General features: G+C 40.1%; 1 protein-coding gene across 2 annotated transcripts; it reads right to left on the bottom strand.

Annotated features, from left to right (window-relative positions):
* Positions 1 to 1,125: 1,125 nt before the first annotated feature.
* Positions 1,126 to 19,159, bottom strand: vps41 (VPS41 subunit of HOPS complex). 2 transcript variants are annotated; one of them, XM_056433940.1, is made up of 28 exons: positions 18,973 to 19,159; positions 18,598 to 18,636; positions 14,634 to 14,741; positions 13,091 to 13,168; positions 11,958 to 12,032; positions 10,946 to 11,008; positions 10,221 to 10,286; positions 8,558 to 8,677; positions 8,316 to 8,462; positions 8,163 to 8,229; positions 7,058 to 7,155; positions 6,842 to 6,971; positions 6,592 to 6,707; positions 6,387 to 6,505; positions 5,540 to 5,621; positions 5,341 to 5,433; positions 5,115 to 5,242; positions 4,685 to 4,829; positions 4,550 to 4,591; positions 4,408 to 4,458; positions 4,185 to 4,322; positions 4,053 to 4,107; positions 3,823 to 3,963; positions 3,595 to 3,731; positions 3,139 to 3,238; positions 3,008 to 3,052; positions 2,832 to 2,911; positions 1,126 to 1,609 (listed from the first exon to the last, which is right to left on the bottom strand). In XM_056433940.1, the coding sequence occupies exons 1-28, from the start codon at positions 18,991 to 18,993 to the stop codon at positions 1,529 to 1,531; spliced, it is 2,565 nt and encodes an 854-aa protein (XP_056289915.1). In that variant the 5' UTR covers positions 18,994 to 19,159; the 3' UTR covers positions 1,126 to 1,528. The 2 variants fall into 2 exon arrangements, with proteins under 2 accessions (XP_056289915.1, XP_056289917.1); XM_056433942.1 differs by having other exon boundaries at positions 18,598 to 18,631.
* Positions 19,160 to 19,341: the final 182 nt, after the last annotated feature.

Raw genomic sequence — 19,341 nt, 5'->3', positions numbered from 1 at the left:
AGGGCGGATGTGACGTCTCAGCCCTCCGGACGCGCCTCACGAGCGGGACTGAAGTTTCTACTTTATACATTTTAACACAAACACAAAGATGGAGACAAATTAATGACTCTCCGCCTGGTTGGATGTTTAAATTAAATAATATGCGCTAAACATAGACTGATTGTATCGGTAGACAGACACAAGTTGCATGTGGAATATATTTTTACGGAATACAATTACTTGCCAACAGAATTTATACTTATTTATTATATTTATACTTATTTATACTTGTACTTCACTTGAGTATTTTCATTTTATGATACTTTTTACTTACTCCACTTCAGAGGCAACATTTTTATTTTTTACTCCACTACATTTAGTCACATTGTATCGTTTTGATGACTGCGGATTAAGAATAATATAACATTGAAAACAACTAATCAAATATGATGTATTATTGTTGGTCAAGTTACCCACAAGTATACAACATAATTCAAATGAGCTCTACATGCAATATTAAAGTGACAAAGACATCCATCAAGAATTATAATCCAGTAATAAAAATTCATGCAATGAGTGCTTTTACTTTTGGTATCTATATTTTTATGCTAAACATTCATTACTTTCACTAAAGATTTTCAATGCAGGTCATTCATGTATTTGTACACTAGTATTCCTAAATACTCTCCACTGCATGGCCAGGTCTCAAAAGTTAGCTGCGTTTCTATGTTGAGTTTGTACATTTTCTTTTAATTAACTATCCCCAGTTCTCATGGTTTTCTTCAAAGCATGTGTTGATATCGTTGAAAGAAAACCATTAAATATCTGGAAAACTAATAGCGCATCCGTATTTTTTACGAGCAATAAACATAATTTTTGAATAGCCCAAAATCACAAATTTCACAATCTGTGCCCTCACATCAGAACAGGAAAAACTCTCCAAAAACCCTTTGAGGGAAGAAACCTTCAGGAGAGCAACAGAGGAGGATCCCTCGCCCCGGATGGACAGTGCAATAGATGTCATGTGTACAGAATGAAGAACACAACAGAGCTACAACACATTCAATGGATACCATAAATGATTCATATCATGAATTATTTATGGTCTATGTGCTTTCAGGGAGTATTTTGTGCAATTATGACACATTTATACATTAAACTGAATCTTTAATTTTGCCATTGTGTTTTCATCTACAGACACCATAGTACAAAGAAACCCAAAGATCAGGAAGAAATACATTTTCATTTCTCCTCAGAATTGATTGACACGCAGGATAATCAGACAAAAAACACAAAAAGTTTTTATGTGATTTTTTTTTTTTTAGACGTTGCAGATATTTCCTCGCCAAATCACATTAGTGGCAAGCAAAACAAGCAAAGCACTTTATAGTTGTTAGATTTAAATATACAGAGACAATCCAATATATATGTTTTGCATTTTGGCAGAGGGATGGTGGTATATATTGATCAATGCACTGACAGTAAATATTAAGCAACAGGGGGAAGGTAAAGGCATCAATAATAACACTGTGAGTGCCTACAGCCTTGTTTATTTGTTCATTTCCAGGATTCCACTTCCTGGCCCGCGCTTCTTCGCACTGCAGATGTTACAAAACTGCACCCCAGGAATCTGAAGGAGGGAAAAGAGGCAGGAGTCTCAATATAGAAAAACAGTCAGGTAATGTTTAAGATTCTCAGATAAAATAGAACACTGCCTGGGGAAATATTATCAAGTGAAACTCAACACCAAATGATACAAATACTGGGTAGCGCTGTGTAAAGAGTGACACCGATTAATGTCAAGTTTAAATATATACACACAAATATATATAAATAACAAAATAAGACAGGCAATGAATTTCAAATAAAAAAGACCAAATAAATTATATATATATAGACACATACACACACACATACATATATATATATATATATATATACACTATATCTTCTCACTTTTTCATGTATACACAGTTTTCACAAAATGTTTAATCATGGAAATTTGGTTTAAAATCCTGGAAAGGTCCTGGAGATCCATTGGTCAGCATGTGTATGAACCCTGTCACAAACAGAACTGACAGCGCTTATTCGCGTGAGTTTACTAGTCCGACTGTTTGTGGTTTAACCCCGTCATACGCGTCGTTGAGGGGGCGTGGCTTATCTCCGTTACTTTGCTCCGTGGGAAAATATTTTCCACCATCCGCCACGGAATAATTAACCAATTTTTCTACGTTATACTTCTTGTGAAAATGCCACACACGTCGTAACATCTAGCGCCCCGGTGTGAATGACTTCCGCATCCAGCGCCACGAGAGCAGCAGCAGCCAATTAGATAGAGCAGGCTCAAGCACTGGTCTCAATATATTTATATATACTGTATATACACATGTACATACATAAATACATGGTGAACTAATCTTACATTAGGTTGTTCAGCTGTAGTAAGACGGCATTGAAGGCCTAGGTAGAAAATGCACGGCCCGCCACTGATATATATATATATATAACATATCAAATTCAATACAAAATGTAATCATATATAGTAAGATTCCTTTTAACATTTTGTAAAAAAACTGAATAAAAATAAAAAGTGAATAAAATAACATCATTAATTAAAAATAGGATAATAATACTGATTCTAAAATAAATGTTATAGACGTGAATCACACACTTTGAATCTAACTAAAAGCTTTGGAAAAGATGTGTTTTTAGTCTCCTTTTAAAAGAAGACACTGTTCTAGCAGTCCTTAGATTCTGACTGGGACCGGAAGCATCCAACTTTATATATTCTTCTAAAATGATAAAAGGCAGTCTTAAATATATGAGATATGTGCCTCAGTGAAGTTGCTTACCAATCCTGAAGATGGTAAACATTCCTTGTGAAACATGTGTCTGCAGTGGAACACAACCACGCTGAAGGGTTTGGCCATATCTGAAACACAGGTGTGGAGCAAAAAACTAGCAATGAACCGCTTTCAAATGCAACACAACAGTAAAATACTGTGTTCCAACTACAAAGGAAACCCACCTGACGGTAATATTGTAGCATGACACGATTCGCAGATGTTCTCCTCTGAAAAGAAAAGCAGCAGTTGCATGAGTACAGTGTGAAGGGGACTTCATCTCCACTGCTTCTGAAGCCAGAGGAAGTGGACCCACCGTCGAGCCTGACGCCTCTCATCTGTGTTCGGTGCATCTTCTGGAGCAGCGAGAGGGAGTCGGCCACCAGGATCTTCTTACACCCTTCCCTCAGCAGAATCTTAGTAACAAGGAAAAACAAAGAGCGATTAATAAGGAAAAACAACAAAATAAATAGTAAGTTAAGTTCTAATTAATTCATTAATGTTCTTTTTTATTCCTCCTGTGAAATTACTTGAAGTACTGCTAGAGTAATACTTTTGGAGCTACTCAGGTTATACGAACCACATAAACTGTGAAATTATTATTCCACAATGTAATTTCCCCATTAATCTAATTTTATCCAACTAAAATTACCGTAAAACTCTTCAATTTCTGAGTTTACAAAAGCAACAACAGTTTAAATAGTTGTACTACTGTTAAATCATCTGTCTTCTAAACTAGAGTTAATCAGTTTAGATTACATTATTTACTTACTTGTAGATTGTAGTCCTGGAGGATTTTTACAAGTGAATCCCTGAGGTTTGGGATCTCCATGCCCTCCTTAATGCGATAGATGAGCAGGATGGGATCCACATGAGTACCAATGTTATTAAGGAGACCCGTGATGAATGCTGGAGCGACAACAAAAGGGACAAATAAATATTATGAAAGTGAGAAAATGACAGAAGAAAACTGACGGGTCAATGGTAGATTGTATCATACGTGGTTTATCAATGGAGTAAGAGATGAGATCCTCCCAGAGCTCTGCATCGTCCTGCTCTTTGGCAAACTCGATGGCCTTGTCCACGTCCTCCAGCTCCTCCATGATCATCTGCAGAGCTCGTCTGCAGTTCCCCATCCTGCCTGAGAGGCAACATGCTGGGTTAGTTTTCCTTTTCATCTTTTAAAAACACCCTTAAAACACAAGAAAACAGACCTTAACTAACACTTACTGAGCAGGAAGACAGTCTCCTCCACAAAGTTCCTCTGCTGACAAACCTCGAGAGCCTGACAAGAAAAGAGGAGACGACATCACTCAGGCCGCACACCTGGAAGCGCAGCAGGATGACATGTAAGAATGGTACCTTTTCCAGCGGGCAGTGTGTGCTGTCTCTCAGGAAAGGCAACAGATTCGGACGGTCGTATTCGGCGTACAGGACAATCTGCCTCCCGTGGTATTTCTGGCCTTTGTGGTGATCGCGCTTAAATAGTTGATGGAGATACTGTGGGGGGGGGGAAGATAAGTCAAATCAGTTGTGGTTTACATTTCAGTTATTATGATTGCATATAAAAGTGATCTCCACTCACCACGTGCAGCAGCTCGGGCCTGTCCGCCAGCTCCTCCACCACCCGGTCGGTCTATTAAGAGGAGACGAGAAACAGGATCAGCGGGCGGCGGATTTTCATCGCATCCTTAATTAAATACTGAAAAGAAGCCAGGAACACTTACCGAGATCTTGTCCTCATTATCGAGAAGCATGTCAACAGCTTTCTGACAGCGTCAATTTAGAGAATACATTACTCAAACATGTGACAGTGGAAGACGAGAATAAAAATGCCACGTTTTCAGTCTCAAGCATTGTACCTCTTTGTCGAAGTCCATGAGGAGCACGATCTTGTCCTCGATGGAGGAGAAAAGGTTGTGTTTGTGGATCAGCTGGTAAACGTCTTTGTGCCTCAGTCTCAGGTAGATTTCTAGGGCTTTGTCGTACCGCTGGTCGTACGTGTATCTGCAACGGCATCAGGGACCAACAGGTTAGTTTATGAAATTTGATTTTGTGTGTCATTTTTAATTCCTTGAGAGCATTACACCGTCAACGCTGCAGGCACCTCGGTGACTACATCTTTGCAGACAAAATATTGTGCAACCAAGCTTTGTTCAGATACACAGAATATCATTTAAAAATATCTTGGAATCGATAAGTGACACTAGATAGTATTATAAAAATATAATAAATATTTGCATCTAAAAAAAACCAGAATATATAGATTAAGCACACGTTAAGTTAATTTACAGTTCGGCCAACGTGGTGAGCAGCGTTCTGTTGGTGGGGTCCCTCCTCAGGTGATCGGTGACCGTCTGCACGATGGCCGAGTTATTGTAAAGCTCTCCAGGCCATTCCCGGATCAGTGTGGCGAAACCCTTGGGGCACAGTAAAGGAGGAGGGACAAACCATTAGGCCGACGATCAACCAGTGGATGAACTGGACAGGACGTTCAGACTATACAAGGACAAAGTACCTCGTAGTCAGTTTTGAGAAATTCATGCAAGATCATTTCATAGATGGCCGGTCTGAGACGCAGATCCCCTCTCGGCAAATACTGACTGATGGCCTGAACGTGGAGGGAGGTGGAGCAAAACACACGTCACATTTCATAATCAATGCATGAACAAAATCGCTTCTGTAATTGAATTCTATTAAGGATCAGAAATTCCTGCCTTCAACTGTCCGATGGTCTTGAACCGGTATACTTCATTTTCCCATAATTCCATGTTTTTTCCAAGAACCTTCTGACACTTCCTGAATAGGAAGAAGCACATGCATCATCGTGATGAAACAAGAACTTTCTGGCTCGTGACTTTGTTAGCAGTGTAAATTAATAAGGAATGTTAGACATGACGTCTTCTGGACGTCATGTCGAGTCTCTCTGTTGATGCATTCTAATTCATCTTCTATGTGAGGTTCAGTGCACAATTCTGTGGTAATTTGTCACAGATTTGGGGTTTTTGCACACGTCAGTGCACCTCTTGGATGAAAGCACTGTTTAAGTCGTTAAATAAAGAGATTAAAGGTTATTTGAACCTTGCATGTACTTGTCCTGTTACATAACAACATTGCATATTCATTGGTTGACGCTTTTTGTTGTTTGTTTTAAGTCATCATCTTGGTCTCTTGTAAATGGAATTTAAAGTTTCATTTGTAATATCTGGAAAATGAAAGGTTATATAAAAAAAATGTAAATAAACAAACAGTGAATAAACTATATAATCTTTGTGCATAGTTAATTCTTCACTTTGGAAAATGTATGGAAAGTTTGACAAATATAACTAAATCAAGGGAACCTTGAGTTAAGATTCCTTTGTTTAAGTTTCTTATATTTTTAGTAATTGGGGTGATTTTAGTAAATATATTGTTGGATTATATCTAATGGTGTTCCCTCGTTCTACAGAACCAATAAAGACATGAGTGAAACATTCTGCTTCACACTTAACATGTAAAGTTTCCGTAACAAGGACCCTGGAGGTGTAAATAAACGGACTGTATCCCTGCAGAAGGTAAACCGACCTGGCAGCACCGTCATAGTCTCCTTTCTCCACTAAGTGATTGATGTAAGCCATCCCGATTTTCTGAACGTCATGTCTCTTGATGTTCTTGAAGCTGATCTCTGCAGCCATCAGCGCCTCCTGTCACAGTAACGGGACACGCAATCAGACCAAATAATTGTAGACCGTAACCTTTTGCAACATTCAGAAAATGTAACCGCGCAGACCTCATATTTCTTCTTTTCGAGCAACCAATCGATATGGTCGTCCTGGTCTCGCTCCTTGGCCACGACGATGTCTTTGGGACTGATCATGTAGAAGAGCGACTCTCCATCAGAATGCTCTGTGAGGGAAAATACATTTATGCCTCGGCGTGCTGCGCATTAGAGCTGACATTTGATGGTCGAAGCATAATGAAATCAGGGCGCAGTAAAAGGCCGCGTGACATTTCTCTGAGGGCTGTTTTTATAGTCTCACCGAGCCGGTAGTCTCTGCACTCGTTTTCTTGGAAGTTGCGCACGGTCAGCGCGTCTGAAGAGATCTCCTCGCAGCTCTCAGGGAGAGGCTGGATGATGTCGAGGCGAGGCCGCGCACGAAACTGCTCATCCTGCACACACACACAGTGAGTAAAAACACCATAACAGCCTCTTTAAAATATACATATGGATACATAAATGAAATAAGTATAATTACCATTTGATCAGAGTTCTCCTTCACAAAGTACAGAGTCACGAGCTGATCTGCCAGCGGGGCCAGACCACTGATGAAGAACTCGGTCTCAAATGCAGAAACTGGTTGGAAGAAAATATAAGAAACCAAATAAAATAGCCTCATGGACAATACGATAGACACTATAATAAAGTGTATTTAATTAATCTGTAAATTGGGAATGGTAACATTAGGATATTTGCTGCATTTGTTGCTGCATCTTCACCCAGAACATGAGATCTACTGTTTTACTGTCTTGACCTGCTCCTCTCCCGATTGTGATAATGGTGCGGGGACATTTTGGCAATCACAAATCCCTTTATGCATCTCATAGCATCTTCTTGTTAAAATCAAGAATCACTTAAAATTCTTCTCTTAACTAAAAGTAGAATGCTGTCATATTCATTGAATGTATTTCATCTATTGCATCTGTCCATCCTGAATTGAATTGAATATCAGGCAGATGAAGAGGCTCTACCGGATTAAATCCCTCTTTTATCCAGTGTTGTAGTCAAAACCTTCTAAACCGAGACCAAGTCATGATCGACACTAGACCGAGACCAAGACGGGGCGAGGCCCACACAGCGATAAAATGTGGAACAGCCGACCCACATAACAACTCCTCAAATTAATCTGAAAGATCCACATTGCCAAACACAACAAAAGAAGATTCCTCCTCTTGGTCTCATTTATTGCCAATTATACTGAATATATGTGCATGCATAAGTGTACCATCAGAAATGTCTTGATAAAATAATCAAAGGGTGATGTTTCTGTTTGAGAATTTCCTTTTGGGAGCTGAACTCAACTTAACCCTCTTTTTTTTTTCCACACTGCTCTCCCATGTTTTGAGTCAAGTTATTGGTTGCATTGAAAACAGAAAGTTTTTCATCCAATCAGCGTAATGATGTTAATAAATATATTAGACTTCAAATAGGCGGTCTTGAGACCAGAGTCGAGTAATGCAACGCTGATTTCGATTGTAAAACTCTGAGATTTAAGTTAGTTCATTTTAACCACCATCCTATCTATTTTATTTTGTGAATCACACTGTAGAATCATATAGTTCATTATAAAGTGTGTTGTGTACCTATTTCCACATAGCGGCTGGGCAGGTCTCTCATTTCAGTCGGATTTCTCTCTTTCACAACACAAATCTGAGGAGAAATGAGAAGATTCCATGAAGCCAGAAACACTGGAACAGCTAGAATCAGAAATGAGTTGAAACCGAAAAGCATCCGACCTTGATGGAAGTGCCCCAGCCGACGATGAGAGTGCAGTTGTCCTTCCAACACAGGCTGCAGGGGTACATGTCCGGCCTCAGACTCATGTTATCCCGCAGCACGTTTGTGATCCGCTGTTTCGTACCGATGTCATAGATTTTAACTCCCTAAAAGACACGAGGGAAGAAAAAAACAAAACACACAAAACATTTTACACATTCAGCAATATACTCCGGATTGAGGCCTGCGACCGAGCGCTCACCACATTGTTGGCCCAGGCTATGAGGTTAGCCCTCCACTGGATGTTGGTGATGGAGCCCTCGCCTTCATGGAGAACAGACGTCTTCCAGCGATTCAACCAGTTTCTTTCATACAGCAGCAGCTGAGGGCGACAACAGGAGGACATTGAATGCCACACGGCTTGCAGTTGTGCAGCCCGGCCTACAGAGGGCAGCAGATGAATAGAACATTACACGGGAGCAGCCAGCCAGGAGCGGCGTCTGATAGGGAAACATCCTTCAACATATAAACTTAAACTGCAGGCAACTTTCTAATTCTACCTACAAAAGTATGACGTAAAAAAATATATATATATTTAAGTCCTTATATGAAGATCTTGATTCCACTTTAGGCACTAAGACGATGAAGACGGATTGCTCATTAGTCTCCATCTAAGTGAGAAGGCTCCACATTAGCTTCACATTCAGTGGCGGAAGAAGTCGTTGCACAGCGTCACATGGTCGACGTAATTGGCGAGTAGAAGATGATGTGAAGGCCATAAAGAAAAGTGTTGGACGCATTACGAGCATGATTTCATACATCCTTCTTCCTCCGACCCTAATGGTGAAGGCTGCTTTCGGCACACTCACCATTTATCGTGTACAAGTAATGAAACACAAATGTATGTTTACTGTCTCACAGAGGTGTGGAGGCTCAGCGAGTGTTTAACCACATTGCAATGCGACATCAAGGCGGCCTGTGGACTACTTCAAGTGCAGTTTAATGCTCAGGCTTTGTGTAGTACAAGCTGTCAAGGACAAAGCCTGCCATTCACATTCCCTGCATTGTTACTGTCCTTAGTATATAAACCGCTAAATGTGCATAATATGACCAAGGATGCGGGGAAAAGGTTGTATAGGCTCTTTAATTCATCAGTTGGGCGGTGTTAATAAACAGTTTGCTCTACAAAGAGATGATATGACAAAAGAACTGTGGAGACAAAATTGAATTTCCTTTGACAGGATGTGGCTCCCGTTGAGGCTTATTGATTTTCATCACAGGCACATTGTGGAGGCCTTCGCAACTTGGAACTGAGAGGAATCAGCGCCGATTGAAAGAAAATGGCAAAGTAACACTAACAATGGGGTTTCATAAAAAAATAAAAGTTGTTTATCCCCTCACCCCTGTTGTATAAATGTCAGTATACTTTATGTAAGGGTGGTTTTGGAACGACGCTACATCCTCGCAGTTTAAGGTTGTGTGTACAGTCATTGGCATTTGGTGGTTTTACTATCAAAAAACTAAAATGACAAATTGAAATGTCCGAGCTAGGTTTCACCTTCCGCCGTGACACACCTTCCAGAGGCGACTTTTAGGATGGAAATCCCGGAAATCCTGAGACTATGTACCCTCTGGATAATGACATCTACTTGCCGTGCTTGTGAAGCATTGCCTTTCAAACGCTGTTGAGCGAACAGCACTTTGTGAAAATGGGCCGCTCTCCCGAGAGCACTCCAGCAAACAGACAGAAAACTAAGAGCCTTTTCACGGCAGACAAAAGATGCGTCGCCATCAGCCGAGCCAGAGTGAGCGGGTTCGCTGGTTTCGGTTTCGCCCCGGACACAATCAGGATGAATTATTGTGGCAGGAAATGGCGAAAACTGTACATAATGACTGCACGGGAAAAGAATACTCCTCAAACCTACCTTGTTGCCCCCAGTGACAAACTGTTTGTAGTTTGATCGGTTGAACTGAGGATGTAACGCAACCACCTGCAAAACAACACATGTGTGACAGATTATGGAGTATCAAAAATGCTTTTTATTGTTATGTTATATGCAGGTTATGCTGTAGCAACAGATGCATATGAAGGCACTTAAAGTTGTGCAAAATGACTGTTTGTTTATCAATTAATCACTCTGTGTTACCTGAAATCTTGTTTTTCCTTTCATGCCAATAGAGATTAAAATAATGAGTCTTGATGATTTCAAGTAAATTGGAGGGCTGCATTCAACAGCAGCGGAATGACCTCCAGAACACACGCATCTACACTAAAATCAAACTATTTAAATATATGAAGAGGCTACTCAAGTGTTTTATATTGCACTGTTTTAGCAAAGATGTATTATTGTGAAGTGATGAGCACAAGACTGGCTGAATGAGACTTGGATTATGCAGCATGAGGTGTGTAAGCGTTTGTGAACCGATATTTCGATAACGTTTTGAGGTTACTAAACACGGCCCTCACTCACTTCAACTCATCATGACAACTCTGTTCTTTTTATTCTTTATTCACCAAAGAGGCATTTGAGGAACACAAATCTGTTCTCAAAAGAGCTTACGGTAAAACGGGTGAGTACTTGATGTACAGATAGTCATTTTGTGGGTGAAGCATTCCTTCAAGTTTTCAGAAGATGTAAGACCAACTTACTTTGATGGGACAGTCAAAGTTCTCGTGGAAGCCCTCTCTTGTATAGAGACCAATCACCTGAACCTGAAGCAGAGACGAGACGGAAGACCGGAAAGCAAAAGGTGAATAACTCAACATTTCTCCCTTTAATTGCTGCCTCAGCAACTATCTGAGGCCAGTGGGGGGAAGTGTGGTCAGAAAAGACTTTGATTGGCTCTCTACTTCTCCGCTGGGTCACCAATTAGTGGACGAGTTGATTCTGTGAACCCCCGCAGGAAACCCGACCACAGCCTCAGTTGGCTACAACACACCCTAATGTACCATTAGAGTGCACGACACCCAGTCTCTCTTCTTCTGAGGCCCTCAACAACAAGAAGACGTATTTTTTCTTCTTTTTTTCTCGAAGTAGAGGAATAATATAAAACTCTGATATAATCTCCTTTTGCGAACCGCACCAGCGATTAGGGATTAAGTTAGATTTTCAAAGGATTAACAGCCAACTCAGTTGGTTGAGGGCGAACAATTGCTGTAGCATTGATTTTAATTGTGTGCTCCACTTTTTTGTGTGCGACAAGATCTTGTTTTTGCCACTAGAGTGCGAGGAGTGAGGGGAGGGTGGTATCAGAGAGCATATCTTGACTGTGAAATCCTTGAAGGATGGTGGTAATGATGAGAAGAGACAAGATAACAGCAAGGTGGCGAACATGGAGAGGGTATCCATAGACGGCTGATGGCTGACTGACAGCTCAACACAGTCAAAATAAGCACGTTTTTTATAAATTCATGATTTATAGAGAAAATATGTGCATATACGGTAAAGATATAACTTCAGGTTAATGCTCTGACTGTGGAGGTAAAAATGGACAACAAAACACCTCAGGTTCCACATCATTAGCATAAAGTTTAACCCGGATAAGATGAGTTTTATACAAATCTTAGGCTGAATTATAAAGATTAAAAACAGATTAACATTTTTTTTCTTTCTGCAAGCCTGAGGATCAGTAACCAGCGGCGATGAGCAGAGAGATCTCACCTTCCCATCCTCGGAGCAGATGCCCACATGCTCTCCACTTTCATCCAGACTGATCTGGTTGATCTTCACTGAACTCTGCGGAGACACAATATCATGGCATCTTTTTTTAGAGGCGGGTGTGAATATCTTTGGGCTGGCCAAATGCTGCTGGCTGACATTTTATCCCATTAAGTGAAATGCCAGAAAGAAGCAACACATTTGACTAGAGATGCACGGACGGTCCCACATGTGTCAATGCATAACGCGCGGCATTAATACTGTGAAGGTTAGAGGCTGCAAATTCACTGCCGCTGCTGTTAAAGTTTACACATTCATGACACTAGAGAGCTCTTTAGCTAAAAGGATCATCTCAATGGCATAAATCATAGCAAATGTTACTTAAAAACTACCCGAAAGAGTGGACCGTGTAGACAATAGATAGATTGTTGCTTTATTACTCCAGTCCATTAGGTTCATTTGGGTATTTGGGCCTTGATTTGATACTTTTCAGCTTTTCACTGAATTCTGAACGCTTAATTTTGAAACTGCGTCAAAAATCTATCAACCAGAACTCTTTTCTGCGCCCTTGTTCCTCTCCTTGACCGATAACTGGCCAGTCAGTTCCTCAGGTAAGTAGCACTTGAATCAATGTGCTCGGCAGGGACACGACAGTCAAATCAGCTGTGATTACTGAATGCCTTTTACTTGCAAATTAAGTTATTTTTCAGTCAATCCCTACAGAAATCTTTGGGTCAAGTAAAACCGTGGGCCTCAATCACTATCAGAGATCACAGCTGGTTATAATTTCAATATGGAGCTTGATGAAAAGTCACAGGCTCAAGAAAGTGATGACTATTCGTCTTGAGGAGGACTTAAATATTAACCAATTTTAATGGCAATCTATCCAATAATTAAGACATTTCACACAAAAAAACACAGATTTCAACCTGCTGGTGGCGCTAGAGGAAAAGTCAGGAAATTACCAAAGTCATTAGCATTATTTAGTGTTAATAATACTAATTACTATGAATTCATATTAGTAATATATCATATAATTAGTATGTGTCTTGAGCATTGCTAAAAAAGATAATCCCATGTAGCAGTAGGTCCAATGCATTTCCTAATTATTTTCTTAAGGATTTAAATGTACTTACAATATCAAACTTCTGAGTTACATTTCCTTGGATGTCCAGCAGGAAGACTTTCCCAAAATGGGTCCCTAGTGCAAGAAACTGGAAAGGGACAAATGCAATTTAAATCAAACCAAATTAGAAAGAGGACAAATGAAACAAATTCAAGAATTTAGAAAAAATAAATGTGATGAAGGCTGTAGAAGGTCATTTTTTGCAGCGGACTGCGGTCTGTTCACGCTCCTTGCTGTAGAAGGATAAAAAAAGAAAAAAAGAAAAGAAAAACACTTCCTGGAGCTGGAGCGACATGAGCAGCGTGGGGATTGGGTGGGTTTGGAGGCAAAACTGTGAAATTGCAGAGGGTGGGAAAGCCCTATTTATTAAAGCATACAGTGTGAAATGGCATTTTTTCCCCCTCCAAATTAAAATGCTTAAGCATAATAAATGCGCTGTACATCTGACTTCTCCCCATGCAAGCCAATCCCCTCAATGCCTAGCATAGAGCTATTATTTCTACTGAGCAGCAACTGCTTTCTGTGTATTGTGCTTCAGCAAAAGTGTGTGTGTGTATGTGTCTGTGTATATGTGTGTTTATATGCATGTGCGTGTGCGTATGTCCACTGGGACAAAAAAATTATAGAAACTGGGGGCTTTTGGCATTAGATTAAGTGTGTGTTCTTCCCTCCCAGCCCCTGCTCCGTGGCCTCCCCCTAATCCCCCTCCCTTCTAGACCAGCATGTGGATGTGCGGCGAGTCCACCATGCTTCAGTGCAGTCTATAATGAAATGCTTATATTTACAGGCACAGCTGAGCATGTCAGACAGAGCCGCTGCAATCTCCCCAAATAAAATAACCAAAAATAAATAAATAAAAGGGTTCAACCTTGTGAGGCGGAGCGACTTTTAAAAGGGATTTATCAGAATGGAATTGTTCAAATGAAATCCCGATTCAGACACTTAAAATATGAGGCAACGTGAGGCAATGTGTGCCGTCGGTGGCTTTGAGGTTGTGGGAGTTTTCTGCGGCGGAGGGGGGGGGGGGGGAGGGGGGGCTGGTGTGACCACACAGGTAGCTGGATGGCAGAAGTTACACGAGCACAGAGATCCCCGGGAGAAAGACAGTCAGATCAAATTCAGAATGTCAGCAACGCGACGTTTCTCGCTGTGGCGCGGTTTGCTATTTTGAGGTTTCAAAAAAACAAATAACAAGAATAAGAGGGGACCAAATCCTCAAAGTAAAAAAATAAATAAATGAAAATCAATAGTGGTTAATAAAACATCAGGTGAGGAGACATAACTGGGTATGACTTTTGCTCTGCTCAGGCGTGCGTGTGTGCTGCCACAACGATTAGCCGCCACGCGGAGAGTGGCCGATTAAAGAAATATCAACATTGGACAAACAGAGGAGAGGAGCGAAAGATATGGAAGAGTGGGAATAAAAAGAGAAGACAATGGCTCCGAAGCACCTCCCTGAGAGGAAAAGCAGGGGAAGGTGCGAAAAGAATGGGATGCCATCTCTCAAATGTGTACATAAACAATGTGAAACCTGTGCTGGATTCAGGCTCTACCTTGTCGTGGACGGTCATACAGCTGGCTGCATCCTTCTGGAGGATTTCTGTCACCCCATTGGAGAGCCTCTCATACTTCAGCTTGGGCTCCTCCTCGCTGTCCTCCTCCTGGTTGACAAAGTGGACTTGTAAGGTGGGCCGTCACTGTATGATATACATATTTCTTCAAAAAGGCATTCATGACAACAGCACAGGGTCCTGTAACAAATGCTAAAGTTCACAATGTTCCTTGAAAGCCACACGGCCCTTCATGCGGGAAACTCGCATGTACAGAATGTCCACATCGAGTGATTTAAATCCTGTCTTACAATCTGATGCACTTCAAACAAAGTCAGAAGAAGGTCAACAAAGGGGGGGGGGCTGGACATTATGAGTTTGAATGCATAAAAACTCATAAGGTCTCAACTTAAAGGTGCCCTGTAGAGTTTTTCACCACTAGTGGTGCTATGGGGCAACGTTTGTATTCCACTGACCGACAATTGGTGGCGGTAATGCACCGAAATCCAGGAATGCACCAACAAAGGCAAGAGGACAGCGAGGTAGTAAACATGGATGTAAACTATTTATATTTGTATTTACAAAGACAATTTCCATGCAAGGAGGAGACGCATGCAAAGTGTTTGATAGATGTCAAAGATAAACGCAACTTTTGTGTGCTTGTAAAAAAACTCCAAAGTAATCTTATCAGAATATTGAATAGAATGTTTTCAATATCAGTGTACACAAACCCAGACAATTACTTAAATAGATGTGATCTTCATTGCAAATAAGTGTGTTCATCTGTTGAAAAAGTGTAAAGTGTAACATTTTAAAGATTGCCAACACAAAACACCGTGAGGCCAATTTGTCAAATCAAATCGACCCAACTTGAAATATTGCTTGTTTTTGTTGCTTAGAATTATTAATTATTATTATATCATTGCAATGAAATTAAGCCACATTATCGGCCTACACAATGATATATGTGGAGGTTTTGTTGCTCTATGGGCAGAATGTACAAAATTAGATCTCAATTATCTTCATTTAGCTTGAACACGGAAAAAAAACATCCACTTAGGGTGATGAGGTTTTTCCATTATTGATTAATCTGCTCAATATTAGTTAGATTAAATAATGTATCTGTCCATAAAAGTAGGCCTGGGTAATATGGTGATAATAAAACATCACAATTATCTTTAACACATATCACAATATCAGCATTGCGAAATTCATTGTTGCTTTTACAAAATATGTATATAATGATTTTAATAAATTGTTATAAGTAATCTGGATATAATAACTAAGTGGTTAAAGGCAGATAGAAAAGACCAGTCTGTAAGAAATGTTCATCCCTTTACTGTGGCCTATAAAATCAGGAAACACTTCATAATACCATATCCTGAATCGGAGAAGATATCTCTCACATACAACTATATCGATATCCATATATTGCACACCCATAAATAAAATGTCAGAAAATATTAGGCTACGAAAAAATATCCAGATACAAAATATGACAAATGTCTTGTGTTCCCGACTTAAGAGGTTACAAGCCAAATATATTAAGTAAACTATCATAAATGGCAAAGAAATACATCATTTAAGACCATGCGTTTGAAAAATGAATGAAATGATTAACCAATTATTTATTTATTTATCTACACACATATGCAGTATAATACTGCTGTCAAACAGCTGATAAACAGTGGGCCCCACATCGTCTTCAGCAGCATTCCTTTTAACAATCGGCATAAAAAAGTAATATTAAAAGTATATTTTGGGATGGTTTCACATCCGCAGTGCCATCGTGTCACGGAGCAAGAGCCTGAACCGAGCAGGACTAAAGGTCAACCCTATATGTATTCTAGCCCCTTCCAAGACATTCATATGTCTATGCATCAGGAGATGTTTGCACAAACAGATTCCCATTACATTGCGTGAAATGCGGCATAAAGCTATATTTTCATGAGACTGTTCCTCCCCAGTGACAAACATGAATTCAGTCATTTCATAAAGCACACTTACGGTATTCTACTGTGTTGCACTTTCCAGAGTGAGAAAACACTTGCGGCCAGTCACAGACTGAATATTACTCATAATTCAGTTTATAACCAATGCTGCACAGTCTGTGGCTGCCCAGAGGATGCATCAACTCAAAACATTGTATGCCATTATGTGCTACTGGGTTGGAGGTGGGGGACAGTAGCGTGGAAAAAATGTTATTTTCAAAAACAATCCTATCCCACTCAACAACGCCATTTATAGGCTATTTCCTGTGTATTCCGGTTGCGTGATTTCCGATGCGGGAGCATTTGTCACGGGTTTCAAAGGTGTATCAAACAACTAAAGCAAACTTCATCCCCAAAGAGAAACTACCCATTTTCAAACATGTGTCATCTCTTGTAAGATTCCTTTTGTTTGGTCAACTACTGAGCTGGCCTTTGTGTTGTAACCATGTCGGCAATATTCTTTGCTTATTCACAGTTAGGGCTGAAACATGTTGTCTTTGGGGTAAGATGCAGCTTTCACATACACAATGACGACCACACACTAACTTACATTGAGAGAGAAGGACATGTCCTCCATTACATTATTCAAACACACAAGGAAGAGTACACTGGTGTAATAAATGTGCGTTAAGGATAAACAGGAGTGCATATCTCCCTAAATATTAAGAAAGTAAGGAATCCACTCCACTGCGCATGCTTTAGTTTTTTTACTTGAACACATAATTATTAAGTGGTCATTAGTAGCACAGTTGTCAAAGAACATTTTAAGACCATCATTCTTCTAAAAATAATGAACCTTTCGTACTTTAAATTAAGAACAGAGCACGCATGTTGTAAATGCAGTGAAACAAATCCTGAGATCAGGATCTAAGTCATCATTTACTTCCTTACTGATCCTCCTAACTCTTATGTATAAATGTGTCAAGTAGGGTTTTCTTGTGTTGGTGCATTAGTGAGGAGAGTTAAAAGCGTCCTTATTTCCTTGACTACATGAGGAATCAAACAAACACCAATCAAAAACACTTAGAGCCGGGCTCATGCACTCTGAGACAAATTTGTAATTTGTGAAAATGGGCTATACAAATAAACTGAATTGAATGTATTATGTCATAAATATATCAGACTAGTCTGGCCAGATTACAATGACGATGAAAAGCATGCCTTTTACTTTCAAGATCAAGTTGTTGTCATGCTAATTTCCTGTGTGAGCAGTAGAGTGTAGAGCACACAGGCCCTAACTTCCTTGATCCATTGAGGCTGCAGTCAATCAGGTAACAACAGTACCAAGATGCCACGTTGGCTGCTTTCATTTGCAGTATTCTAAGTAACTAAATCAGATGCTTGCAGCCACTTGGAGGAGAGACACACAGACACACACAACCTCAACGCTTTCTGTGAGTGTTCGTGTCCCACAGTGTTGAACACACTGAGCACCGACAGCAAACAGGATGTAGGAACTCTTTCTATGGACAAGCCTGAAATGTTCACCTTTTCATTGCGCTCACTCTGAACAGTTTTCCTCTGAGAGATATATCATTCAATTTTCTGCTTCCTATAAAGACTTCCCTTCCTGCCAGGCTGATGTATAAAGCTATATTTTATTTAGCCTACTTGCGATTCCCAGAAGCACAAGTGCACTGTAACATGCCGAATCTCAGTCCTAATATTGATGGATCTGGAAAGCTATCTGTAATTCATGAGTGTTTGACACCTCTCAAAATCTGACAAAGATTCTTCCGGGATCAAGCTGGGTTGATAAAGGCTGGCTATGTATGAGCTTGACTCGAGTTCTATACTTGACAGAACTATGCACACCCCCGTCATGAACAATATGCTGCTCTTGATGCATTATTACATAGACATACTGGTGCAACTGCATGACATTTCCAGGTGTAATTTTGTTCCTATATAAACTTATTCTCGTCTTTCTTAAGGAGAAAGAGAAATTAATGGCAGCACAAAAAGATGTTTCTTACCTCAGACTCATCTGTGAATTCCTCACTTTCTTTTCTGCCCTGAGCAAAGAGATATTTTGAATGGATTTTGAACAGTCGGTTAATACAAAAAGTACCACTATATTAAAGTACCGAAGCATACAGTAGTAGGCCTACAGTTAAAGTGACAGAGCATTATAACATGATTTAACTGTACAGACTGCAGCAATTTAGGCAGGGCAATACAGCTCAAATCACATATTTAAGCTTTCTGCGTCACAGAAAAAGAAACATATCAAGATAAATCAAATTAATAGGCCGTTGACAAGAGTCTCGGATCACAATTGTCATTCATTTTGATGGACATAGCCTACGGAAAACAACAAGAGACAGCTAACGTTAGCATGCTATGCTTACCTGCTCCTCCACATCCGCCATCGTTCTCAGCGGTTTTCCGAGCAGAATCGATATAATATTTTAAAACGATTTCAGAGAACACGTGTTAAAGGGCCACAATATCGCAATTGGGTTGGCCTCATGTCAAAAATATCCACAATACAACGCAGTGATGTTTTGTTGTCGAAGCCTGTGCTCCCTCTGTCATAAGTTCAATCACATGACCGCAACAAAACCGCTAAGCATTGTGGGAATTGAAGTCGTTCTGGCAGAGAGACGCCAACCGTCGGAAAAGGAGGAAGTGACGCCAATTAACGACAGGTAAGGTTTTTTATAACGTGGTATTTATATTTGTCAAAAGTCATTCTGCTTGTTAAGTACATTTTAATC

Source organism: Pseudoliparis swirei, chromosome 16 (assembly GCF_029220125.1).
Source record: "Pseudoliparis swirei isolate HS2019 ecotype Mariana Trench chromosome 16, NWPU_hadal_v1, whole genome shotgun sequence".
Classification (NCBI taxonomy): Eukaryota; Metazoa; Chordata; class Actinopteri; order Perciformes; family Liparidae; genus Pseudoliparis; species Pseudoliparis swirei.
Note: the sequence above shows the minus strand (reverse complement) of the source record. Positions and strands in the feature narration are given on the sequence as shown.

Coding starts and splice junctions, on each gene's coding strand:
- vps41 (XM_056433940.1), bottom strand. CDS start 18,993: ATGGCGGATGTGGAGGAGCAG. Junction 6,506..6,591: donor TCGAAAAGAAGAAATATGAG/GTCTGCGCGGTT, acceptor TTACTGTGACAG/GAGGCGCTGATGGCTGCAGA. Junction 3,053..3,138: donor GAGAGGCGTCAGGCTCGACG/GTGGGTCCACTT, acceptor TTTTCTTTTCAG/AGGAGAACATCTGCGAATCG.